General features: G+C 38.8%; 1 protein-coding gene across 1 annotated transcript in view; it reads left to right on the top strand.

The window, feature by feature from the left end:
* The window catches only part of PLCZ1 (phospholipase C zeta 1), a 50,133-nt gene extending 29,040 nt beyond the window's left edge, over positions 1–21,093 (top strand). The window contains exons 10-13 of the mRNA XM_063323192.1: positions 12,474–12,646; positions 15,671–15,803; positions 17,554–17,703; positions 20,948–21,093. Coding sequence (XP_063179262.1) covers positions 12,474–12,646; positions 15,671–15,803; positions 17,554–17,703; positions 20,948–21,030 — 539 coding nt within the window. The 3' untranslated portion in view covers positions 21,031–21,093. The remainder of the gene's footprint in view (positions 1–12,473; positions 12,647–15,670; positions 15,804–17,553; positions 17,704–20,947) is intronic.
* Positions 21,094–22,677: the final 1,584 nt, after the last annotated feature.

Genomic DNA, 22,677 nt, shown 5'->3' on the forward strand with positions numbered 1-22,677 from the left:
ATTGGCCATTGAAGAAAGAGGGCTGACCCTTTGATCCCTCAGCTTTTATAGTGAGCATGGGGCAGATGGGATGGGATACCCTCTTGGTCAGTTTTGGGTCACCTGTCCTGTCTGCTCCTCCCTGCAGGTGGGACCCCTCTATGCTTTTCCATTCCCAACCCTCCAATGGGGCAAATAACAAAGTTAGCTGACCTTGGTTGTTATAGCAATAAGCAAGAGCCTCTCTGCATACTGTTCTTTGGCATTAACTATAGGTCTTATCACTCTGAGAACAAACAGTTTTCTGCACAATATGCTGTTAATTTCAGAGAACTGGAAGAGGCTTAGCTAAGAAGGAAAATTACTGAACGGAAAGTTGGTTCTGTTTTACCTCAAACCAGAACATCCACATACCTTCCATCTCCCTACCAGTGCACTCTGCATCCCATGTACAGAAGTAATCTCTCCAGATCTCTTCTATTGTTTTCCTAAAACTGCTCATGGGACTCTCAGATTTATCCTATGTCACCTATTCCTCAGCTTCTCTAACCCTCACCCCACCTGCTAGCTTACCCTTCTCACTTAAGTTCCTCTAATACCCATAACTGTTCTGACTGCGCAAAGAAAATATCTTAGGTTTTGCTCAAACTTACATATAGTACTGCCTGCCAGCCCTCTGCGTCATGTAAATGCTGAGAGCTGAGTTATTCCTTCACTTCCCTTAGTGACAGGCCCAAAACAGTGTTCTCTTCCGTACCTTGCCAGCAATTTTCCCTAATTGGTTGGAACATATTAACTCAGAGCAGCCTGGCACTCTGCTAAAGCAGGATGAAATGGTCCAACAGGCTTAAGATCTGTTGAAGCTGAGGACCAGAATTATGTAATTGTGTAAACCTAATTTCCAGAGGAAGGCAAGTTAAAAACCACAGTAAAAAGTACACTTTCCACAAAATCCCTTTTGGATATCACTGTGCACTCAGTGTCCATTCTCTGAAAATTGAGACTCATATGAACAGGACAGGTTTTGTGAACAAAGAGGTCTTATGGAGAAAAATACCTACAATAACTTTTTATAGTCTGAGAAAATTAGTATGCCTCCTGCATACAACTGCAGTGTAGCACCGGAAAGAACGGGTTTGGTATATCCATATCTCCTTTTTATTTAGTAAATAAAATGGAAAGTAAAGATTTATGCAGAGGAAGAAAATTCAGAACAGTTATTTAGATAAGCAGATATCAATTGTATTATATTGGCTGAGAAAAAAAAAACAAACAAACAAAAAAAACAAACTAAAAGGAAACCTCAGTGAAAATAAAAATAGGACTTAAATATAATTTTGAATATGCCCTTTGCATGCAATAGAAAACATTCTCCGTGTATCAAAACAACCTGCAGGAATGACCAAATTATGTCATAAGTTACACAAGAAAGCCATGGTATGGCAGGTACAGAATTTTGTTTTAGAGGAGCCTATATAGAGCGTATGTGTTCTGGAGCACTCAGAAAACTTTATATGCTACTGGGAAGGTCCCACTACTTGTATGACAGATTTTTTCTTATCATAAATTTTGTTTTGGCCCATGAAATCAAAATGCAGCTTGGCAATTTTGTCACATCTGTTTTGTGGCTAAATCTTGTGTGCAATAGTATGACAAAAAGTAATGCAAAAAATCTCACTTTAACCTCTGAAGAGGAAAAGAAACACACTAATTTAGATTTTGGTATTCCTCACCTGCGCAACTTAAAATGACTGTCAATCTGACCTTACTTGGGCTCTAAGTGAGTGAAAACAAACAAGAGGCAGACTTTGGAAAGCCTCATAAAGAAAACAGAGGGCACAGGATCATTAATTTACTTTGGAATTTTTGGGATTTGTATGTTTTCTGTGAAACTGTGTTTTCCTTTCTCGCTGGACAAATGGCAAAACTAGAGACAACACGACTGATTTTCTATTTTTTATTTCTAAGCAAACAGATTACATTTGATCATGGGAAGTTTAGATATTCTTGCAATCTTACTAAACACTGTACATTTTAGAATATGTGATGGAGTGTCAAATTTAGTAAAGGAATTTAAGAGATAATGAAATTGAATTTAAGGAAAAACAGGCTCTTCTATTAAAAGTTGGTGGAATACTACTTTTACTTATAGATTTAATTAGTTTTTCAGCATGATAATTTTATACTTTTGGATATTATTTTTACTGGAAATTTTTTTTATAACATAGCAAAAGTGTAAAGCAAGCATTTTCTATAACACGTTTTTTTTCAACAGCTAATGCGATATCTGAAACAAACTGAGACTGTTCATTACACTATAGCTTTGAATTGTTATAGCTTGAGTTTCGGGTGAAATTTGTGAAATGACATGCTTTAATGGTTTTATTTTTATGTCTGGTTAGGTTATTAGAATACCTCAAAGCTCTTTGCAGTAGATGTTACTGCAGTAAGATATGAAGTGAGCACTCAATCTAGCATTCTGATCCTTAAAACCTTGCAGATGACTTAACCCTAAGCATTGCCTATGACATGGAAAAGACAGATAGACCTCAGCATTTCATCTTTGTTCATTCTGCACCTAAAAGCATAATGGTGTCCAGCCATTAAACAGAGCTTCAGCTATCTTTCCAAAATGGACTCCAGATTTTGTCCCAAACTAAAACACCTCTTCTGCTCAAAGAAAGGGGATGACTCTGACACATCATACACCTCATGGCAAAAACACGCCCAGGCTGCTCTGTACAGCTATCCTTCCAGTCTGGAGCTCATTCTTTCTTTGGGCTTGCTGTGGCCTTATCCCACAACTGACTCATGGAGAATGTGCTACAAGACAGACGTGAAAGATTTCCTGCTAGCTCCCAAGCCAAGCAATGCCCTGGAAAAATGAAATGAGAAGGCATAGAAAAGCATTTCTTGGTTGCCCACTTCCTCTCAAGTGAGGTTTCAAGGACAGTCATCATAGATCAGTTCCTGGCTTGCCAAAAGGGGGGTGAGGTGTTAATACCTATATTATTCCTTTCTTCCTAACATGGTTTTAACAGTCCAAAAATTTGTGTTTAGGAAGTGAAAACTAGACCTTGCACAACTGACATAAACTTACTAAATACTCTTGAATAGTGTGTTGTGGAAAGATAATACTAAGATGCCAAACAAAGAAGTGTGTTTATTATTAGCAAAGCCATGGAGTTGGAAAAAAATCCACAGCTGTAATAGGCCACATGGCCATCATGATTTATGGAACTCCAAAAAAGTGCTGCTTCACCTCTTACTATTTGCTTCCAGAAGTCCCCAGCCCAGTGGGACAGCTATTAGAATTGCAGGCTGCAGGGTTATGATTAATCTCATACTTAAAGTATGGACCCATTTTTGGTTACGTTGACCCTTAAACTTCATTGACTAGATCCTCACTAACTCTAGCGGAGCAGCTAACTCATGCCTAGACATCTACAAGATAGGTAGGATGATATCACCCTGATATATTAAGCTACCTAAATACACTCATGTTTCCTTTGGAACAGCTCCAAGGGCTGGGAGGCGTTTTGAGTAAAGGTTTCACATTTCTGTTGCAGGAAGGTCTCTAACTGCCAGGTTTATGACAAAGCTCTTGGGTTACTCTGGAGCCCGCTTCTCTTTAGAAGGTTTTTTTTTGGTTTTGGGGTTTTTTTGGTGTGTGTAATACATACTGGAACTTCACCTAAAAGCAAAGAAGTGCAGAAATTTCGTTTTGGCAGCGTTTGTTGACAGTAATGATGAAAATAATTTTCCCAGCTATCTTCACTAAATCCACAACCGCAGACAACTAATGGAATGTTAAATAATTTATCTGAAATCTAGTTAATTTAAAAGAACGACAGAAAAAACTGTGGGGACACAATTGTCTCTGAACTTGCTACTGACCTTGTCCTAAACCCTGTGTCAGAGAGCCAGACTGAAACAGGAAAGTGAAGTTGATAATATTCACTGTTCTGCCAAGAAATACAAGGCAAATTTTAAACGTTACTTTGGAAAAGTATGTTTCAGGTGTGAAATAAATGAAAGGACAACCAAAAGATCTTTAGACTTACACGGAAGTGTAACTTTCAGACTGACACATTAATTAAATAGCAAAAATAATTTTAGATTTTAGATTTGATAGTTTGTCAGAAATGCTTTAAGTACTTTTCCCATGAGAACCTCACAAGAGAGGATCCCTAATCGAAACCAGTTGCAGATATACTTGGACAATGGATGATTTTTAATCACCTGACATCTTTTTTCCAGTAGAGCTACTTGTAATTGCGTAAGAACAATGTCAGCAACTATGAACATTAGAATGACTGAATTCTGAACATTTCTAATGACTGTGTCTTTAGAGCAACAGTATTGAATTGGCCCAAAACCAATAAGGACAGACTGACTGCACGAGCTGAGCATGATGTGTCAGACAGTTACACATCTTCCTCAGCTCTCAGAAGAGTAGTCCCTTTTACTGGAGCAGAATACCTCATGTTGTAAGTCATTCATAAATTAAGCTTCTGTAGAATAAGAACATCCATTTCAAAATGAGTCAGCAATAAGCAAAGCCAGAAATTATAATTAAGCTTAATAAAATTTGGAGTCTGAATAGCTAAAGCCCCATTTTATTCTGCAAGGAGAAGAAAAAAGTACATACGGTTTGATCAAAGCTTTTGGTCAGAAAAAGAGATGAGAGACAGTTTGCATGCCAAAATTGATACTAACTAGTTAAGTTTGCTGTGTGTTGTAAGGGAACCAATCTTTTTTTCCTGGTAGACGTAAGTCCTTGTTCATACAGTTTGGTTAGGATCTCACCTATTCACTGGCATGGCAAGAGAGCTAAAGCTGCATAAAGATTTTAAAAACTCATAAAGCCCAAGGAAAAGGGGATGCTGAGGACGCTTAGACTGACTTTAGACAGTATGTCCACAAGCCTGAACTTGAAAGCACCCAGAGATGGCAGTGGGGATCAGAGTGAAATGTCAAGGCAAGACCAGAATATTAAGTAATGCTCAGGCTCAGAGCAGCCTGAGGAAGCTGTTGTAATTTGGCAGAGAATCTTAATTATGCTGGAAGTCTTTCTAATTTCTTAGATAGACCCAGATCAAAAAGGTGTTTAAAAACCATTGTGTTCCACCATTTTCCCAGGTTACATGTTCTGACTATTTTGTGGTAGAGCACATTATCTTCCTTACATCTGCTGTTAGTGAGAAGGGTTTACAAGGTACCATAGTATGCACTGCCTTTCCCTCTTGCAAACTCCACCATACTGCATATTAGATTGATTAATATTTTCAATATACTGAAAGGGAAATATTATTTGTACTTGAGGATATTATGATACTTAATATTTGCGCAGGGTTTAGAAATTAGTATCATATTTATCATTCAGATGATGAAGGTATTATCATATTTTATTTTGACAGAGTTTGTTTACTACTGATAAAAGATCCTCTACTGTGTATGCTGCTTCTGTCAAATGAATTCTTGCTTACCAGTATATGTAACAGGTGGCAATTTGTCATTGTTTTATCATTGGGGAATCCCAGGCACAAATACAGGCTGGGCAGAGAATGGCTTGAGAGCAGCCCTGAGGAGAAGGACTTGGCGGTGTTGGTGGATGAGAAGCTCAACATGAGCCAGCAATGTGCACTTGCAGCCTAGAAAGCCAACCACATCCTGGGCTGCATCAAAAGAAGTGTGGCCAGCAGGTCAAGGGAGGTGATTCTCCCCCTCTACTCCACTCTGGTGAGACCCCACCTGGAGTACTGCATCCAGCTCTGGAGCCCCCAACATGAGAAGGACATGGACCTGTTGGAGTGAGTCCAGCGGAGGGCCACGAAGATGATCAGAGGGCTGGAACACCTCTCCTATGAAGATAGGCTGAGAGAGTTGGGGTTGTTCAGTCTGGAGAAGGGAAGGCTCTGAGGAGACCTTCTAGCAGCCTTCCAGTACCTAAAGGGGGCCTACAGGAAAGATGGGGAGGGACTTTTTACAAGGGCGTGTAGTAATAGAATCATAGAATCATAGAATCATAGAATAATAGAATTGCTGAGGTTGAAAGGGACCTTTAAGATCATCAAGTGTAACCATTAACCTACCCTGACAAAAGCCACTTCTAAACCTGTCCCTAAGTGCCCCATCTACCCTTTTTTTAAACACCTCCAGGGATGGTGAATCCACCACCTCCCTGGGCAGCCTATTTCAATGTTTAATAACCCTTTCAGTGAAAAAATGTTTCCTAATATCCAATCTAAACCTCCCCTGACGTAACTTGAACCCGTTTCCTCTCGTCCTATCACTTGTCACCAGGGAGAAGAGGTCAGCCCCCATCTCTCTACAACCTCCTTTCAGGTAGTTGTAGAGGGTGATAAGGTCTCCCCTCAGCCTCCTCTTCTCCAGGCTAAACAACCCCAGCTCCCTCAGTCGTTCTTCATAAGGTTTGTCCTCCAGACCCCTCACCAGCTTTGTAGCCCTTCTCTGGACACGCTCCAACACCTCAATGTCCCTCTTGTAGCGAGGGGCCCAAAACTGAACGCAGTACTCGAGGTGGGGCCTCACCAGTGCCGAGTACAGGGGGATGATCACTTCCCCAGTCCGTCTCACCACACTATTCCTGATACAGGCTAGGATGCTGCTGGCCTTCTTGGCCACCTGGGCACACAGCTGGCTCATATTCAGCCGGCTGTCCACCAACACCCCCAGGTCCTTTCTGCCGGGCTGCTTTTGAGCCACTCTGCCCCAATCCTGTAGCGCTGCATGGGGTTGCTGTGACCCAAGTGCAGGACCTGGCACTTGGCCTTGTTGAACCTCATACCATTGGTCTCAGTCCATCGGTCCAGCCTGTCCAGATCCCTCTGCAGAGCCAACCTACCCTCAAGCAGATCAACACGCCCGCCCAGTTTAGTGTCATCTGCGAACTTACTGAGGGTGCATTCAATCCCTTCATCCAGATCATTGATAAAGATATTAAAGAGAACCAGCCCCAGCACCGAGCCCTGGGGGACACCACTTGTGACCGGACACCAACTGGATTTAACTCCATTTACCACCACTCTCTGGGCACGGCCATCCAGCCAGTTTTTTACCCAGCGAAGAGTACACCTGTCCAGGCCATGAGCAGCCAGTTTCTCCAGGAGAATGCTGTGGGAAACAGTGTCAAAAGCTTTGCAAAAATCCAGGTAGACAACATCCACAGCCTTTCCCTCATCCACTAAGTGGGTCACCTTATCATAGAAGGATATTAGGTTTGATAGGCATGACCTGCCTTTCACAAACCCATGCTGACTGGGCCTGATCACCCTGTTCTCCTGCATGTGCCATGTAATGGCACTGAGGAGGATCTGTTCCATGACCTTCCCAGGCACCGAGGTCAGACTGACTGGCCTGTAGTTCCCCGGATCCTCCTTCCGGCCCTTCTTGTGGATGGGTGTCACATTTGCTAACCTCCAGTCAGCTGGGACCTCCCCGGTTGTCCAGGACTGCTCATAAATGATGCAAAGTGGCCTGGCGAGCACCTCCGCCAGCTCTTTCAATACCCTTGGGTGGATCCCATCTGGCCCCATAGATTTGTGCACCTCCAGGTGCTGAAGCAGGTCCCTCACCATTTCCCTTTGGATTACAGGGGCTTCATTCTGCTCCCCATCCCTGTCTTCTAGCTCAGGGGTCTGGGTGCTCAGGGAACAACTGGTCCTACTGCTGGAGACTGAGGCAAAGATGGCAGTACCTCAGCCTTTTCCTCATCCTTGGTCACTATGTTGCCGGCCCCATCTACTAGAGGACAGAGATAATCCTTAGTCCTGATTGCTAATATATTTATAGAAACTTTTTTCGTTGTCCTTGACAACAGAAGCCAGATTTAGTTCTAGCTGGGCTTTGGCCCTCCTGATTTTTTCCCTACATAGCTTCACTACCTCTTTGTAGTCCTCTTGAGTGGCCTGCCCTTCCTTCCAGAGGCCATAGATCCTCTTTTTTTCCCTAAGTTGCAACACTAGCTCCCTGTTTAGCCAGGCCGGTCTTTTTCCCCGACCGATGATAGGATGAGGGGTAACGGTTTTAAGCTGAAAGAGGGTAGATTTAGATTAGATATTAGGAAGACATTCTTTCCTGTGAGGGTGGTGAGACGCTGGAACAGGTTGCCCAGAGAAGTTGTGAATGCCCCATTTCTGGAAGGTCAAGGTTATATGGGGCTTTGAGCAACCTGGTCTAGTGGGAGGTGTCCCTGCCTGTGGCAGGGGGCTTGGAACTAGATGAACTTTAAGGTCCCTTCCAACCTAAACAATTCTATGACTCTGTGATTCTATGTTACAGTTTATCCTTCCTCCAGATGTGTTCAGTTGGTTTCAACATAAGATGATGAATGAATATTCCCCGTTTTCATCCCCATTTTGAGTCAACTCATACTCAGTTAGCATGCTGTTTATTCAGGCTATGGATGAAAATTTTTAAAAGCCACCTACATCACTTTGAAAAAAGTAATGTGGACTACCCAGTCATGTAAGGACTTCTGAAAATATTTCGGTAAATTTGGGCAGTGATGGATTGGGTGCAGCTGTGACCCGCATGGGAAAAGAAAGGATAGACAGTCAATGCCTAGCTGGGAGTGCTGACATGAAATGTCAGTGTCTTCAAATCCAATCACATAGATCATCTCATAACCAAAGACAAAATATGCCAGATCACTAGGACATGGTCCTGTCTTTGTAGTGTTTCCCAGTCTATGTGGAATTCAGTTCAAATTTTGGATATCTAAGGAGCAGAAGATGCGTTGCATTCATTGTGAGCAGCCCATTTTAAAACATAGACAATTAGAAAGACCTGAGAGGATGGCAACAAGACTGATCAAAGAGCTGTAAGTGTGATCTATTCTATGCCATTAAACTCAAATGAGTGAAGTAAATCATGGAGATAGGAACATTGGCACTGAGTGCTTTTTGCATATGATATTTTTGGAGATTGCATAATATTCAGACATTTTGAGATGGATTTTAAATGGCATAAAGTGCAATTAAGTAACTATTTTTAAGGAAAATCAGTGAGAAACGTGCTTATCCATTTTTAAATCTTCCCTTTTAAATGCAGAAAATATATTAAAACTTACAGTTGCAATATAGCTAAAAGAACCAGGAAGCAAAGAATAAAAAATAAAAAAATGACAATTTAAAAGTCCCAATAGGAATATTAATTGAGAGGCATCATCACAGACAAAAGACATGCAGGTTTCCTTAACTGCCTTCAGATCATTATCACTTAGAAATCTAAGAACCCCAGTGCTAACTTTGGTTTTCAAAAGCTTTTGCTTTCAGTCTAAAAATCAATTGTGTCTTGAATGGCAGTGCTTATGGAAGATGCTGTATTTGAATACAAGGATTGTGGTTAGTTCTGCAATTAGTTGTGAAACTGACTTCAGTTAACTGCTTGTGATACAGAGGTTTGGGATAAAATGTACCCTTTGTGTTCCTCTGCATTATGGATTGTTTCACCTTCTTGGAGACAGGCTTTTTCCTCACTCACATTTGCTATATGAAATTATTTACATCCGGGGCCAACAGGGACAACCATGGCAGCTCTGGTACTTTGCAAGAAGATATGACTATTAAATCTTGGCCTCGTGGTTCCAGGAAGACTTGGTTCCATTTCAGAGGCAGGAACCACACTGAGGAATTCCTTTGCTCAGGTTGTCCTCCAAGCCCAGGTTTTGCTCTGCTGTTTTGATTTTGATGCCATTATTAACAGGCTTTTTGTGCTTAATGGAAGGACTGAGGAGAAAGTTTAACTTACAAAGCATTAAACTTAAGTGCCATGAAAACCATATGTTAAGATTATGTATTGTTCAGATAGTTTCATAGTAGACATATTTGGGTTTCTTTCCACAAGATATTAGCAGTTTAAAGCACTCTTGTCCATGCATTAAATTGTTACTGTTTCATAAAACCTCAATACAAAGCATGCTATTGACAGTTCTGTTCTTGAATTCAGCAAAACTGAGATGAAATGTTGGATAGAAATTCAGTCTTCCTTGCAAGAAAGGTGTTGCTAAGATCACACTGGTAGACAATGGAAAACAGTTCTTAATTTACGAACCTTGTTATTTCTCAAAATGTGTAAGGGTTATAACTGCATCTGATTAAAAAGAAAAACTGTGTATCAACAGTATACCATAAAACATTGTCCTAGGAGGCCCCAAGCAGCTGTGAACCTTGCAGGCAGTTGTAGTAGAGGTATGCATCTCGGAGAATATAATGCAAAATTTCACATTCACTTACTTTAATCAAGTTACAACTTGCAATACCAGGAACTCAGTAGGTAAATTAAAACTACTGTTCAGTGTGTTTTTAACTTATTCTAAGGTAAAATTAAATTAAGTAAAAGTATAGTGTTGATGTTTGAAGATATCAACCCATAATAATGTTGCTCTTCACTTGTGTTGCAAAAGTAATTTTCCTAATATGGTAAAATGTAAAGTATTCTCTTTTGCTTGTTTCTGTTGTTAAATCAGATTTTCCTGCTTGGTAGCCTATGAAGCTTGGCAAATTTAGCAACAGTCTCATTATGTGCAATCATGTAATTTGTTTCATCAGGCGTAAGCTGCTATTTGAAGCTATGGCTGTTCGATTTGCCTAATTTCAGTTACACTTTTTAAACCACATATTCTGAAACTATGGCCTAGGAATTGCCTATTGTACTGAGAGATCATGGGTTACCTGTAGATCATGTCAGGACCTAGGCGTCAAGGGTCCTCGGCGTTGTAGCTCTGTAGTGTTCATTGCACTGCTTGAATCAATGTATTAAGATCCAACAAGGGCCATATAGCACCATATTTGGGTCTGTTTCTGGGTGATTTGTTGAGTCATAAAGTCCAAATTGTGAACCATTGCCAAAACTATACTAAGAGAATAAAACAGGCAATGGTGTGCAATGGGCAATATCCATATTTTGAAGTTTAATGTCTGTTGTCAAAGGTAAAATAAGCTTAAAGTTCCTTTGCATATTCACACAGAATCTATGTCTGCATCTACATTAGCTTTTAATTCAAAGCAGGAGTGCATGTTGTGTTGTGTTGTTGTTGGTTTTTGTTCTTTGTTTGTTTGGGGGTTTTTTAGACAAGATTCCTAGTTGTTCCTATTTACTGCACGTTGGTTCATGTTGCAGAGCAATCTTAGCTAGCACAGATGGGATTCCTTTCAGATGAAACAGAGGATGCACTCTGGGAGCACTTGATGTATTCCAGCCAGTAATTGTTATTGAGGCCATGGGACCAGGCTAGAGCTCTTCTGAAGTAACCCCACTGAAAACATGCGTAGTGCAAACATTAGGTCCGTAGTACCAGCTGCTTCACTCTACAGATCTGTTCCTATTTGTGTCATTTACTACAGAATTTTTTTAAAGGTTCATCAAAGGAGTGGAGAAACAAATAATTTTTGCAGTGAAACAGATCCAAATTTCTTGCATTTTCCACATGAGATAAGGATTTCTGAATTCTGCCAAATGTTCATTGAATACATTTATATTATCTCATAGGAACATGTATTAAGGTCCTCTTCCTGAATTATTATGAGGAGTCACTTGTACTGCTGAAAGTCTTCATTTTTTTTTTCCTGCCAAGCCATCAAGTAAATGACTTTTTATCATTTTCTATTTAACACATGTCATGTTATCACTTCAGTGATTTGACTTGCGCTTTTTCTATTTTGAATGTGACAGGAAGCTCCAATGTACTGTAATAGGGGAAAATTTCATTAAACAGGTCTATTTCAATGTTGGCTTTATCTCATGAATTACAATATCCTGTTGATGAGAAGTGTGTTATTTTATTATTGCTGCTGCAGCAAAGCAAAAATATTTTGAGCTTCCAAGGAAAGGAAAATCTGTCAGGTGTATACTAACAACAAAAACCAGTACTGGAAGAATAAGCTTGAAGACAGTTTGCTCACATAAATTTAAGAACACTTTAAAAATTCCTTCTAATTCTATAAACTTATATGTATTTGTGCTGAACATTCTAACTCTAAACTAAAGCTTCTTGATCTCTGGGTGACATGCTTTTGTAATGAATTCTGCACCATAACTAAGGTTAGTTACAATCCTATGTTTTTGCCTTCTGCACCAGAACTTTGTAAGCAGGTTCAGGGTGCAGGGTCTTGCAGAGAAAACTAGTATGTGAATTTAGTCCTCAGAGGGAAAGCAGATCTCTCATTTCATATTCTCCAAGGTCTAATTTAGAAAGAAAAGAGAAAACACACTGCAGCGTAAAAAACATCTATAGAGTAATTCTGAATATATAATGCAGTTTTAAATAGTGCACTTCTTTTATATAAATCATTCATTATTGAATACTGCTAAATTTAAGAGAAATAACAGGATTTTACATATGATTTGAAAGATATACGTTTTTTAATCTCCTTTGTTTTTGTTTTCACTTTTATTTACAGAGAGTTGTTTTATAAAATGTTATCAACTCCAATTCACTAAAATCAACATTTATTTATTTATTTTTATAGTGGCCTTAAATTTCCAGACACCAGGAGTACAAATGGAATTGCAAAACGGAAAGTTCCTAGACAATGGCGGCTGTGGCTATGTTCTGAAACCAGAATTCTTGAGGAAACACAATTCAACATTTACCCCACAAAATGTGGGAAGATACAGTAAACCAATGTCTCTGTCAATAAGGGTAAGCTTAGTGAATTGTTGGTTTGTTCCATAAAATGTGAAATCAAACATGACGTAGTTCAGACCTATTTATTGTCTATTATTGGTTTCTTATTTTATCCCCATTCCTGGTTGTTGGGAAGATTAATATTGTTTTTTTAATAACATGTTAAAACTCTCATATAGTATCTATTGCTGCTTGGATGTTTTCCCATCTGTAGTTCACTCATGTAGGTGTTCAGAAGTTATAAGAGTTTGTAAAAAGACAGGATCTTTCACAGTGCTTTGTACAGAAATATAAATATACCTTGCATTGTGCCACAAGTGTAGCTGACAAAGGGACTTGTCACTTACAGTTGTGAGGATTGAACTCTGAAAACTCAGAAATAAAATGTGCACTTTTGGTGTTATTCTCTTTAAGTATTAGTAATACCCCATGTACTATTATAATGCTAATTGATAAGTGGAAACGCTTAAAGATACGATAGGAAGCTTTATGCTTCTTTTAAGTTTCATTATCTTCCTATGCATACATAAAAGATTATTTATCATTCTAAAATGATATAAATAAGTGCAAAAAGGGTGGTGAAGCATTAGGCCTTTGAATTATTTCTACTTCTCTTAATTTCAAATCTGATTTACTTCTTAAAAATAGTAGAAATACATGTCATTTAAAACTAATGGGTTAGAAAAACCCTTCTTTTGAGGTCAAGTAGATGTTTTATAATTGTTCACTAGTTAGAAAACTACCTTATCCCAATGAAAAAGTGCAATTTCTGATTACACAGTACACTACTTGCATAAATAAAATTTAATTAGCATAAAATTAGTGCATAATTGCTATTTTGTTTCTTTCAGAGAAATAAATACTGGGATAAAACATTAGATAATAACAATTATAAAATACTTACATAATGGATTCACTTAATCAAGAACATTTTAGTGTCCTAACAGTGAGCATACCAATTATGAACAGACATTACTGGATGATTTCAAGCACCCATGCATATACATCAGTTATTTTAACCCTTATTTGTATAAAGCTGGAGTTAATTGAGGTGAGGAAAAATCCCCAATTGCAATGCAGGAGACGGACAAGATCATTGACAATGGGAAGGAAATGTCTGAGTTTGGAAGAAATTGGAAAAGAGAAAGGCAGCTTTTTAGACTGAGGACATAGACTGAGACGACAGGCTGGGTAGTTGTCCTGGTTTGAGGACAACTGGTTTGCCTAAATCATGACAGTAATGCAGGTTACAAAGAAGCAATGGCATCTCACCAGCTGAGAGACTGTAGGGCAAAGAGAGCCTCAGTCATAGAATCAGCAACAAAAAACAGGAAATGCTGGTTGAAGACAAAAAGAGTCAGGAGCAAGAGTCAAAGGAAAAACATTTTCTGCTGAAGAAGAGTTACTAACTTGATGAATGGAGAAATTACTTGACAGTTAGAGGGCAAGGATATAAAACATTTAGAGGTCAAGTCTTTCGAACTGACTGACTGAATAAATGAAAAGAAGAACATAAGTGAACACAAAAATCACACAGGGCCCAATTTGACTGAATTCAATAACCTTCTTAACCTGATGTGGCACAATTCCCATCATCAAGAAGCATATAGCCTTTGAAGAAGAAATACAAATATTCAAGGTATTTAACATGGAAACTTCTGAGCCTACCATATTATTTACTACTCTCTCTGTATGCCTGCTCCAGCTTGGGTCTCAAAAATTGATTGGATTTATGAATTTGGGTCATAGTGTGCTGAGAAGAGCTTGCTCTTTTCCCACCTTGTGGGAGACTTCGACTGGGTCTAGCAATAGGGTAAGAGTGGGAAGCAGGACTTGGCCAATGTGGCTGAATTGTAGTCATGACATTCAGGACATGTCAAAGAAGCTTAAGTGGGCAGTCCATCAGTGCTTGCATCTTGCAAAGGTTTCTACTGAAGCTAGTAGCTATTTTCTAGGAAGAAAGTGAACGGCATCAGGGTTTGGTAAGCCACTGCTTTTCCAAGTTTCAGGCTAGAACTTGGAGCAAGGTGTCACAGCAAACATCTAATCAAAAGGTGGAATTTGTAGTGTTTGATTTTTTGGTCGTTGACAGGGGAATAAGACTCTGTATCATGAGTTTTGATGCTTAGTCCTGAAATCTGGATCATAACAGTCATATCTTTCACTTAGGCTTGTCTGTCTCTCTTGATACATTCCATACATTGATTTCTAAAAATCAGATTATTGTACAGATGGTTATTATCTCCTAGGTGTCCTGAAATACAGATAGAAAGCAGACAAAGTTGTGACTTTCATAAATCCTTTCCTAGGCTGGGTGCCAGATTACAAGGCAGTCTGAGGCAAAATTTCCGGGTAGCTAACTAAATTAAGGAGAAAAACATCAGGGGGCCTACTAAATGCAGAGTTTTTATGTGTTACTGTGAAAAAGAAGGAACACAGGTGAGGCAGTCCGCCACTACCCTGTAACACAATGCTGATGTCACCATGGTTGTTAGCACTGGTCCACTAGACACAGTTTTAATAGGAATTCATGAGCTTGATCTCCGAAAATGCAAAAATCATCAGACTGATTCCTCCAATGTTATTATTTTGCATGGTGACCAAATATAATTTTTATGTCTGGTTGTTGAATAGTAACTTAATTCTGAAAATTATTATTTAAAGCGTGATATCAGATTTTATTTTTTTTACCATGGTGGTGGTGAAACACAGGGCCAGGCTGCCCAGAGAGATGGTAGATATACCCTATCCCTGGAAACATTCAAGATCAGGTTGGAAGGGTCTCTGAACAACCTGATCTAGTTGAAGATGTCCCTGCTCATTGCATGGGGGTTAGACTAGACGACCTTTAAAGGTCCCTTCCAACGCAATTATTAAACAATTATATGATTCTGTGAAATTAGACAAGAATTAAATTAAATGGGAACACCACATTCTTAATTTTATTATGTTTAATATGTCTTTTTATAACTTTTTATGGCTACTCTATAGAGTTCATTCTTACAGTTATTTCAGTATGCTACAACTTTAATTTTCCAGCTCATCAGCGGTCACCAGCTACCACCCAGTAACCTGTCGAAGACTAACAAAGCTGACCCTTTAGTGCACATAGAAATTTACGGTGTGCCAGAAGATCAAACAAAAAAAAAATCTAGTGTTATAAAAAGCAATGGTGAGCATCAGTTTTATTCTCTTGACTGTGAAAAAAGCACAACAATATTTTATAAAGAATTACCATTTTTCCAGCCCAAGAAGCTCTTATGTACTTCCAGAGACTGTGATTATTTCTCTCTAGACCAGGATCTTCTGGCACAAAATCTGTAGCAGAAGTTCATGCTATGTGCCATTTTTTCAGACTAGTAGGTTGAGGAAGCACTCTCCTGAAGGAAGATGGAATGCATTGTCTTTACACGCTCTTGTGGGCTCACCCTGGATGGCAGCTCTGCCCCATACAGCTGCCTGCTCACTCTCACCCAGTGGGTTAGGGGAGTGAGTTGGAAGGAGAAAAGTGTTAAAACTCTTGAATTGAGATAAAGATGGTTTAATATGTAATGCAAAAGCTGTGTGAGCAAGCAGAGCAAAATAAAGAATTCATTCACTGCTTTCCCATCGGCAGGCAGGTGTTTAGCCATTTCCAGGAAAGCAGGGCTTCATCACACACTATGGTGACTTGGGAAGACAGACACTGTAGCTCCAAATGTCTGCCCTTCCTCCTTCTTTCCCCCACCTTTTTTACACTGAGCCTGATGTTATATGGCTTGGGGTACCCTTCTGGTCAGTTGGGGTCAGCTGTCCCAGCTGTGTCTCTTCCCAGCTTCTTGTGTACCCCCAGGCTGCTGGCTGGCAGGGGGGGTTGCAGCATAAGAGGGGTGGGTTGCAGCATAAGAAAGAGAGAAGTCCTTGACATTGTGTAAACTCTGCTCTGCGATAGATAAAACATTGGTTTGTTATCAACTCTGTTTTTGTTATACATCCAAAACATAGCACCATACAGGTTGATATGAAGAAAATTAACCCTATCCCAGCCAAAAGCAGTCCACCAAGTGTTAAATTTAAAGATATTTTTTCTGAAGAAATTTCTGTGACTTCATCACTTAGCTCCTATGAAGTTTCTAGTAGGACTGACTGGTCCCTTAATTGCTTGACAGGGGAAGTGTGTACTCTTTGTAGTTGTCTTTGAGCACCCCTTTACATTTATCATATAGATCTGCTTGATGTCTCAGACTAAAAGTTCCCTGTGATCTCCCTTCTTCTGTGCCTCTGTCTTCTGTTTTTCCTTTTTCCTTTTTCCTTTTTCTAGATGGCTGCTGTTTTAAATTGACCCCTGAATTTCTTTTTCTCTCTGTATGAACATTGCTTAAGACAAAGCACCCCCTTCCTGTTCCACATCCTCTTTTTGTATTTTTTGTCAAGTGATCACTTTTTATTACCTAATTTTATTTAGTTTCTGCCTTATTGCCAAAACTGTAAAAGGATAAACTTTGTCAGAAACATGAAACTGGTATGGCTGTAGGAAAATTTAAGTTTAGCAGAGGTTCTTAACCTGGCTATTGCTGTCCCATCTTGCTCTTATCTAAGAGATGACATCAACTTTCTTAGGCTTTTGATTTACAGTATTATGTACATGACTATACATGACAAATCCTTAGAAAGGGCTGGCCTGCATACTGCAGGCAAGTCCCAAGCTCTCTGCTTCATTCTGAGAGCTTCCATCTGACAGTTTTAACTCCATAATATATACAACAGATGTGACCTACATACCACTTTAGTTAGTGGCAGTATCATCATTTATTTAAATGGTCACAGGGAAGAAGAACAAAACTTTACCAGTTCAGACTAGTGATAGCAGATACAGTAATTAATATATTAAGTAGAATAAATGAAATGGTATTTTGATGCTGTGCATTTTCTCCTTTTATTAGCTTTGAACCCTAGATGGGATGAAACTTTCTCATTTACTGTTCAAGTTCCAGAACTGGCATTGATACGCTTCTGTGTGGAGGATGAGATATCTCTGGTTGCAAATGACTTCCTTGGCCAATACACTTTACCACTGCTGAGCTTGAGTAAAGGTAATATTTTTACCTGAGCCACCTATAACAGCTCAAAAAACCCTACAATCCAGGCTTTTATCATTACTGTAGTATTGATAGAGTACAGCATTATGTGTATTTCCTAAAGAAGAATTTTATAACCGTAGGTAAAAATTGCACTCTTTGGGTTTTTTTTCAAGCCATTGTAGTCTCTGAATGAAAATCCACGGTGTAGAAATCAAAAGAATATTAATGATGGTTAATTATTCCTATTGCAGTATTCCATTCTAGAGAGGAACTGCTCAGACGGTCAAGTCATTATAATAGGAAACAGGAAGAGAGATTAGTCAGAACTGCTATACAGGCAACAGCTTTGTGCACTTTCCACTCAGTTAGGCTCAAAACCCAATACAAGCCAAATTAAAAACAAAACAAAACAAAACAAAACAAAAAAAATCAACACCAAAAAGCCCTTAGGTAACCTATCTGCAACTTTTCAGAGTGGAAGGCAAAGAATATAAATTAAGCGGCATATTTATGGTATTTTTTTGGTAGCGTTTCTTTTGTTGTACCAGTACAGGTCCTGGAATCCTGTGTGATTAATAGGCTGCACATAAAGAGCAGACACAGAAGTCAGTAGGCCAAGGAGGCAGGCTTACGTAAAACGCCTGTTTACTGCATTGAATTTCAAAAGCTATTTCTGACAAAACAACCAACCAAATTTTATTAGTGAATGAAGATGTGAAGGCAAACGGTTGGAGCTGACAACGGGCACTGTGCCTTTTTTATTAAGCTTAACAGGATATTTAATGGCTTTTTCTTTCCAGGCTCTGAAGTCATAAAGCTGTTTGTGATTCTTAGTTGACGCTGAGGAGTTACACAAGAACAAAGACATTACTCTTAAAGCACGCTTGGTTTTCTCCAACATCAATTTTTACACTGATCACCTTTAACTTTCCTTTTATTTATATGTTTCAGGATAATGAAAAAAAAAAACACCCCAAACCTGCCAACTCACGATGTCTAAGACAAATTTAAATAGCAGACACTAAAGCTTACATATGCTTGTAAAACCATCAATTTGGGCCTTTTTTTTTTAAAAAAATAATAATTTTTCAGTGTTTCTCTAATCTAATGTGCCTGTGTGATTAATTTTGGTCACAAATGGGGGATGTGTATTTTGGAAAAGTAAGAGCGTGCAGATTCTACAGGGAGGATTTTGAGTGGAGTAATTAAAAATGCTAGGAAATTGAGCGTAGGCACAAAAACTATTATAAACAGCACCAAACAAATTGCCCCAACCCCCACTTAACACAATGTGAATAAAATACAGACGCCCAGAGGCATAAATAAAATTCTTCTAAGAGATGAACTGACAGATGATTTCAAAATTTATTGCAATGCTTGACATTGAGACCTCTGGATTCCCGGTCTGGAACAATGGCTTTGCTTTAGGTACCTAAACTCCCTAAATAGTGAAAGGGGAAAATACTGTATCTTACAGAGGGAGTCAATACAACCTAGATTTCTTCGGAAAGGACTGTCTAAACCATGGTGAAGAGTGAATTAGGATTTACATTTTACTCTTCACAGCTTTGATTGCTTTAATCTGCACTACAGGACTGCCCCTCCTTCCTTAGGATTTGTATCCCTGAGGTGTCCCCTGAGGCAAAGTTGCTTCCAAAAGCTGAGTAGTGCTTACATCTCTTTTTTTCTTTGACAGACAGTGGGACAAAGTTGTGTCATTGCCACCCTCCCCTGCATTTTCTCTTGAAAGGATTCAAACGTACATCATCACTGCTTTCCTTATCCCAGCAGCAGCCACCCAACTCAGCTGTAGATTACACTGGGGAAGAATGCTTGCTGCCTACCTGTAAAAGTATTTGATTTTTCATGTGATGATTAAGTAGGTGTACTCAGAGGGGCTGAAGGTGAGAATAATTCTCTAGCTGGGTGGTTAAAGGCAAGAGGAGACAGTCTCGGGTTACAATCCCTGTCCCAATAAGTCTGCCATGTAGAACACTAATACAGGACAGGAATTCGGTTATTACTGCTGTTATCACTGGATCAACAAGTAATTAATTATTTCATACAAATTGGAACAATTTCAATAAAAAAGAAGTTTTACTTCTCTCCGGAAAAGTTTTACTTCTCTTCAGGTAGACTATTCTGTAGGTAGGGGCTAGAATGCAGTCTTTAGAAATGAGTCTAAGCCCTTGAGGTGTTATCTTTGGATAGGAAATAAACCAAGTCTTCCACATACCATGTGCATACTCTCAACGTTGATCTCAAATGCGTATTGCCTGGACTCAGCTTTAATATCTGCTGCCCAGAAGCTGAACCTTAGATGCCAGGTGAACTCTCATGTTGTACAAAAGAATGAAGAAAATCCAAACCCAAATAAATGAGGGTCCCAAAGACTACGCACACATCCAGGCACACCTAAGGAAGGCTTTTGAAAACTTCAGTTTTGAATGTAGATACGTATTCATAACAGATACGTACTTAAATAACTGCAGTTATATATACATAGATAAAATACAGAACACCTTTTTTTAATCAAAAGTCACATTGTTTATTATTATGACATAATGGACATTTACAGTCATACAAAGCAATACAGGTTTGTGGTTTTGGAGAGGGGATTGTTTTGTTTTCGGAGCAGGCAAGTTAATTTAGTTTGAAGTTGAGAACTATTGCTTCTCCCAACGCTTCAACAATCAGATGAACATGTAGTTTCTGAGGCATGCCTTATTTCCGATACTAGGAATCACTCATATGTAAAAGCAGATCCTTAACAGACATGCTAAGATGGCATGGTAGAAGATCTTACACTACACTTCTTTTTCTGCCTCAGCTGGACAGTGCATTGCTGCTCCAACACCATTCTTCTCTAAGGCACTACCACTGTTGAGTCACAAGCGATACAATTTGCTATCAGAACAATGCATGCAGCACGTAACATCTTTGGATGTTAAAATGCTTGCTTTCCCCATGTTTAAATATCACTGGGCTAAAAGTCTTTAGTTTAAAGAAACACCATATCCTGAAAGACACCGGAGTTTTCCCCTGTGTCTAAAAATACCAGAATCAAAATACTGTATATATAGAAGAGAAAACCAGTAGAACTGGGATTTGGGTTCTGCATCGTTTCACTTTATTTTAAAGAGTTATTTAGCGAATCATAAATTAAGCCTTATTTGCATAGTAGATCATAAAAACATTCCATTATGATCTTTGCATTTGTGGTTAATACACTAATGGAGTGTCCTTATATTTACAGGTTACCGTAGCGTGCCCCTGTTTTCCAAAGCTGGCGACAATCTCAAACCTGCATCACTGTTTGTCCATATCTGGTACTATTAATGATGTTCTGCAGTAACAGTTGCTCTGGAGGATTACACCCTGCTCAATAAAGCAACATCACTAGGCTTGCAACAACCCTGTGGTCTGATTTGCGGAGTGGCACGTGCTCAATGATTTTATTAAGCTAATGGGACTTCTTGTGTGAGTAAATGGTATCCTGAATAAGTAATGGCTACTGATGTTGGCCCTAGTATTATTTAGAACTAATTCATGAAGACTGAACTTTTTTTTTTGCACTTTTTTTAAATTCAGTTTATTGCGTTTGCAGCTGATTTCAAAATTATGATTAATTACTGATTGAGAATAATAGTCTAATATTTATGATCTGAGACTGCAAAATGAGCATGTTATGTTGATATTTTTATTTGTATTGAACAAAATTTCTTACCATTGTATTTTTCTGAGGGGACAGGAAAAATTACACGTACCTTGTACCCTTTAAATTTATAATAACAGCAGCTTCTGATCGGGCTATACCTCTTTTATGTCCACTGTAATTTTGCTACCTGGAAAAATAGTTTTGAGGAAAAAAAACAGCTCTTAAAATTATAAAAAATGAGATGCTAATACTGGTACCTTTTCTTAGCTTGGTCTTGAACATCCTGCTGCTAAAGAAAGACAGATAATTCATGGACTGATTTGTAAACGTCTATGTTCCCTATAGCAGCAGGGAGCTCAGGATATATCTTAGTGTGAACTCAGGAAATAGGAAGCACAATGCTCTGAGGCAGACGAGAAGAATTTTAGAAAAGGCAAGGGCTGATTTAAGATCTCTGAGGACAACTCCTTGCCTGACATAGCTATCAGTGTAGATCTTGCCCATAAGACACAATTTTCCCATCTTCCTTACAAAATTGAAGTATCGTTGAGCTTCCACAGGACTGTAGCTACCCAGTTAATTGCAGATTTGTTACTCAAACATGACTTTTTTTTTTATTTTAAAAAAGAGGATGCTATATTGATAGTTTTCTTCCTTTATATACCAAACAGTACTGCTTGCGTTTGCAGACAGTTCTGGTAATATTATATTTTAATGCTCTTTTTACTGAATGCCATTTTAATGCTATTTTATTTAATGTTGCTCTAAGATGGAAAATCAGGGCGCGCGGTAAACAATGATTAGAAAATGCCACAGGAAATAACACCATTAGAAAATTGCATTATAGTTATAATAAGGAAACCAAGACAGTAGACTAAGAAGAATCTAAAATCAATATTGAACTGTAAGGTCAGGTAATTTGATAACATTGTAAGCTGGCCTCAATGTGTTTTCTGTGCTTGAGCGACAAGTCACTTGACTCTTTACCCAGGAGAGCCTATAATCTAAAATGTTAGACTTAATGATCTTTGTAGCAATCATATCTGAATGCTAGCCAATATCCCTTTCATGTGGTAAATATTTTATAGCTTTTTTCAGCTCTGAAGAATACTAACAATATTAATATTCAAGCAGAGTTCCCCCCACCTCCCTCTTCTGAGGAGGAGTTTAATTTCCCCAGGCAATCGGGTGTATCTATTCTCAGATACAAACTGACCAAATGACATAGTCAATTGGCTTGATGCTGAGAAAAACTCCAGCTTATTTAGTTTCCTAAATAACACTCCTAGTCCCACTTCAGGAGCTTTATACCACATTAACTTCTGAAG

Source organism: Chroicocephalus ridibundus, chromosome 1 (assembly GCF_963924245.1).
Source record: "Chroicocephalus ridibundus chromosome 1, bChrRid1.1, whole genome shotgun sequence".
Classification (NCBI taxonomy): Eukaryota; Metazoa; Chordata; class Aves; order Charadriiformes; family Laridae; genus Chroicocephalus; species Chroicocephalus ridibundus.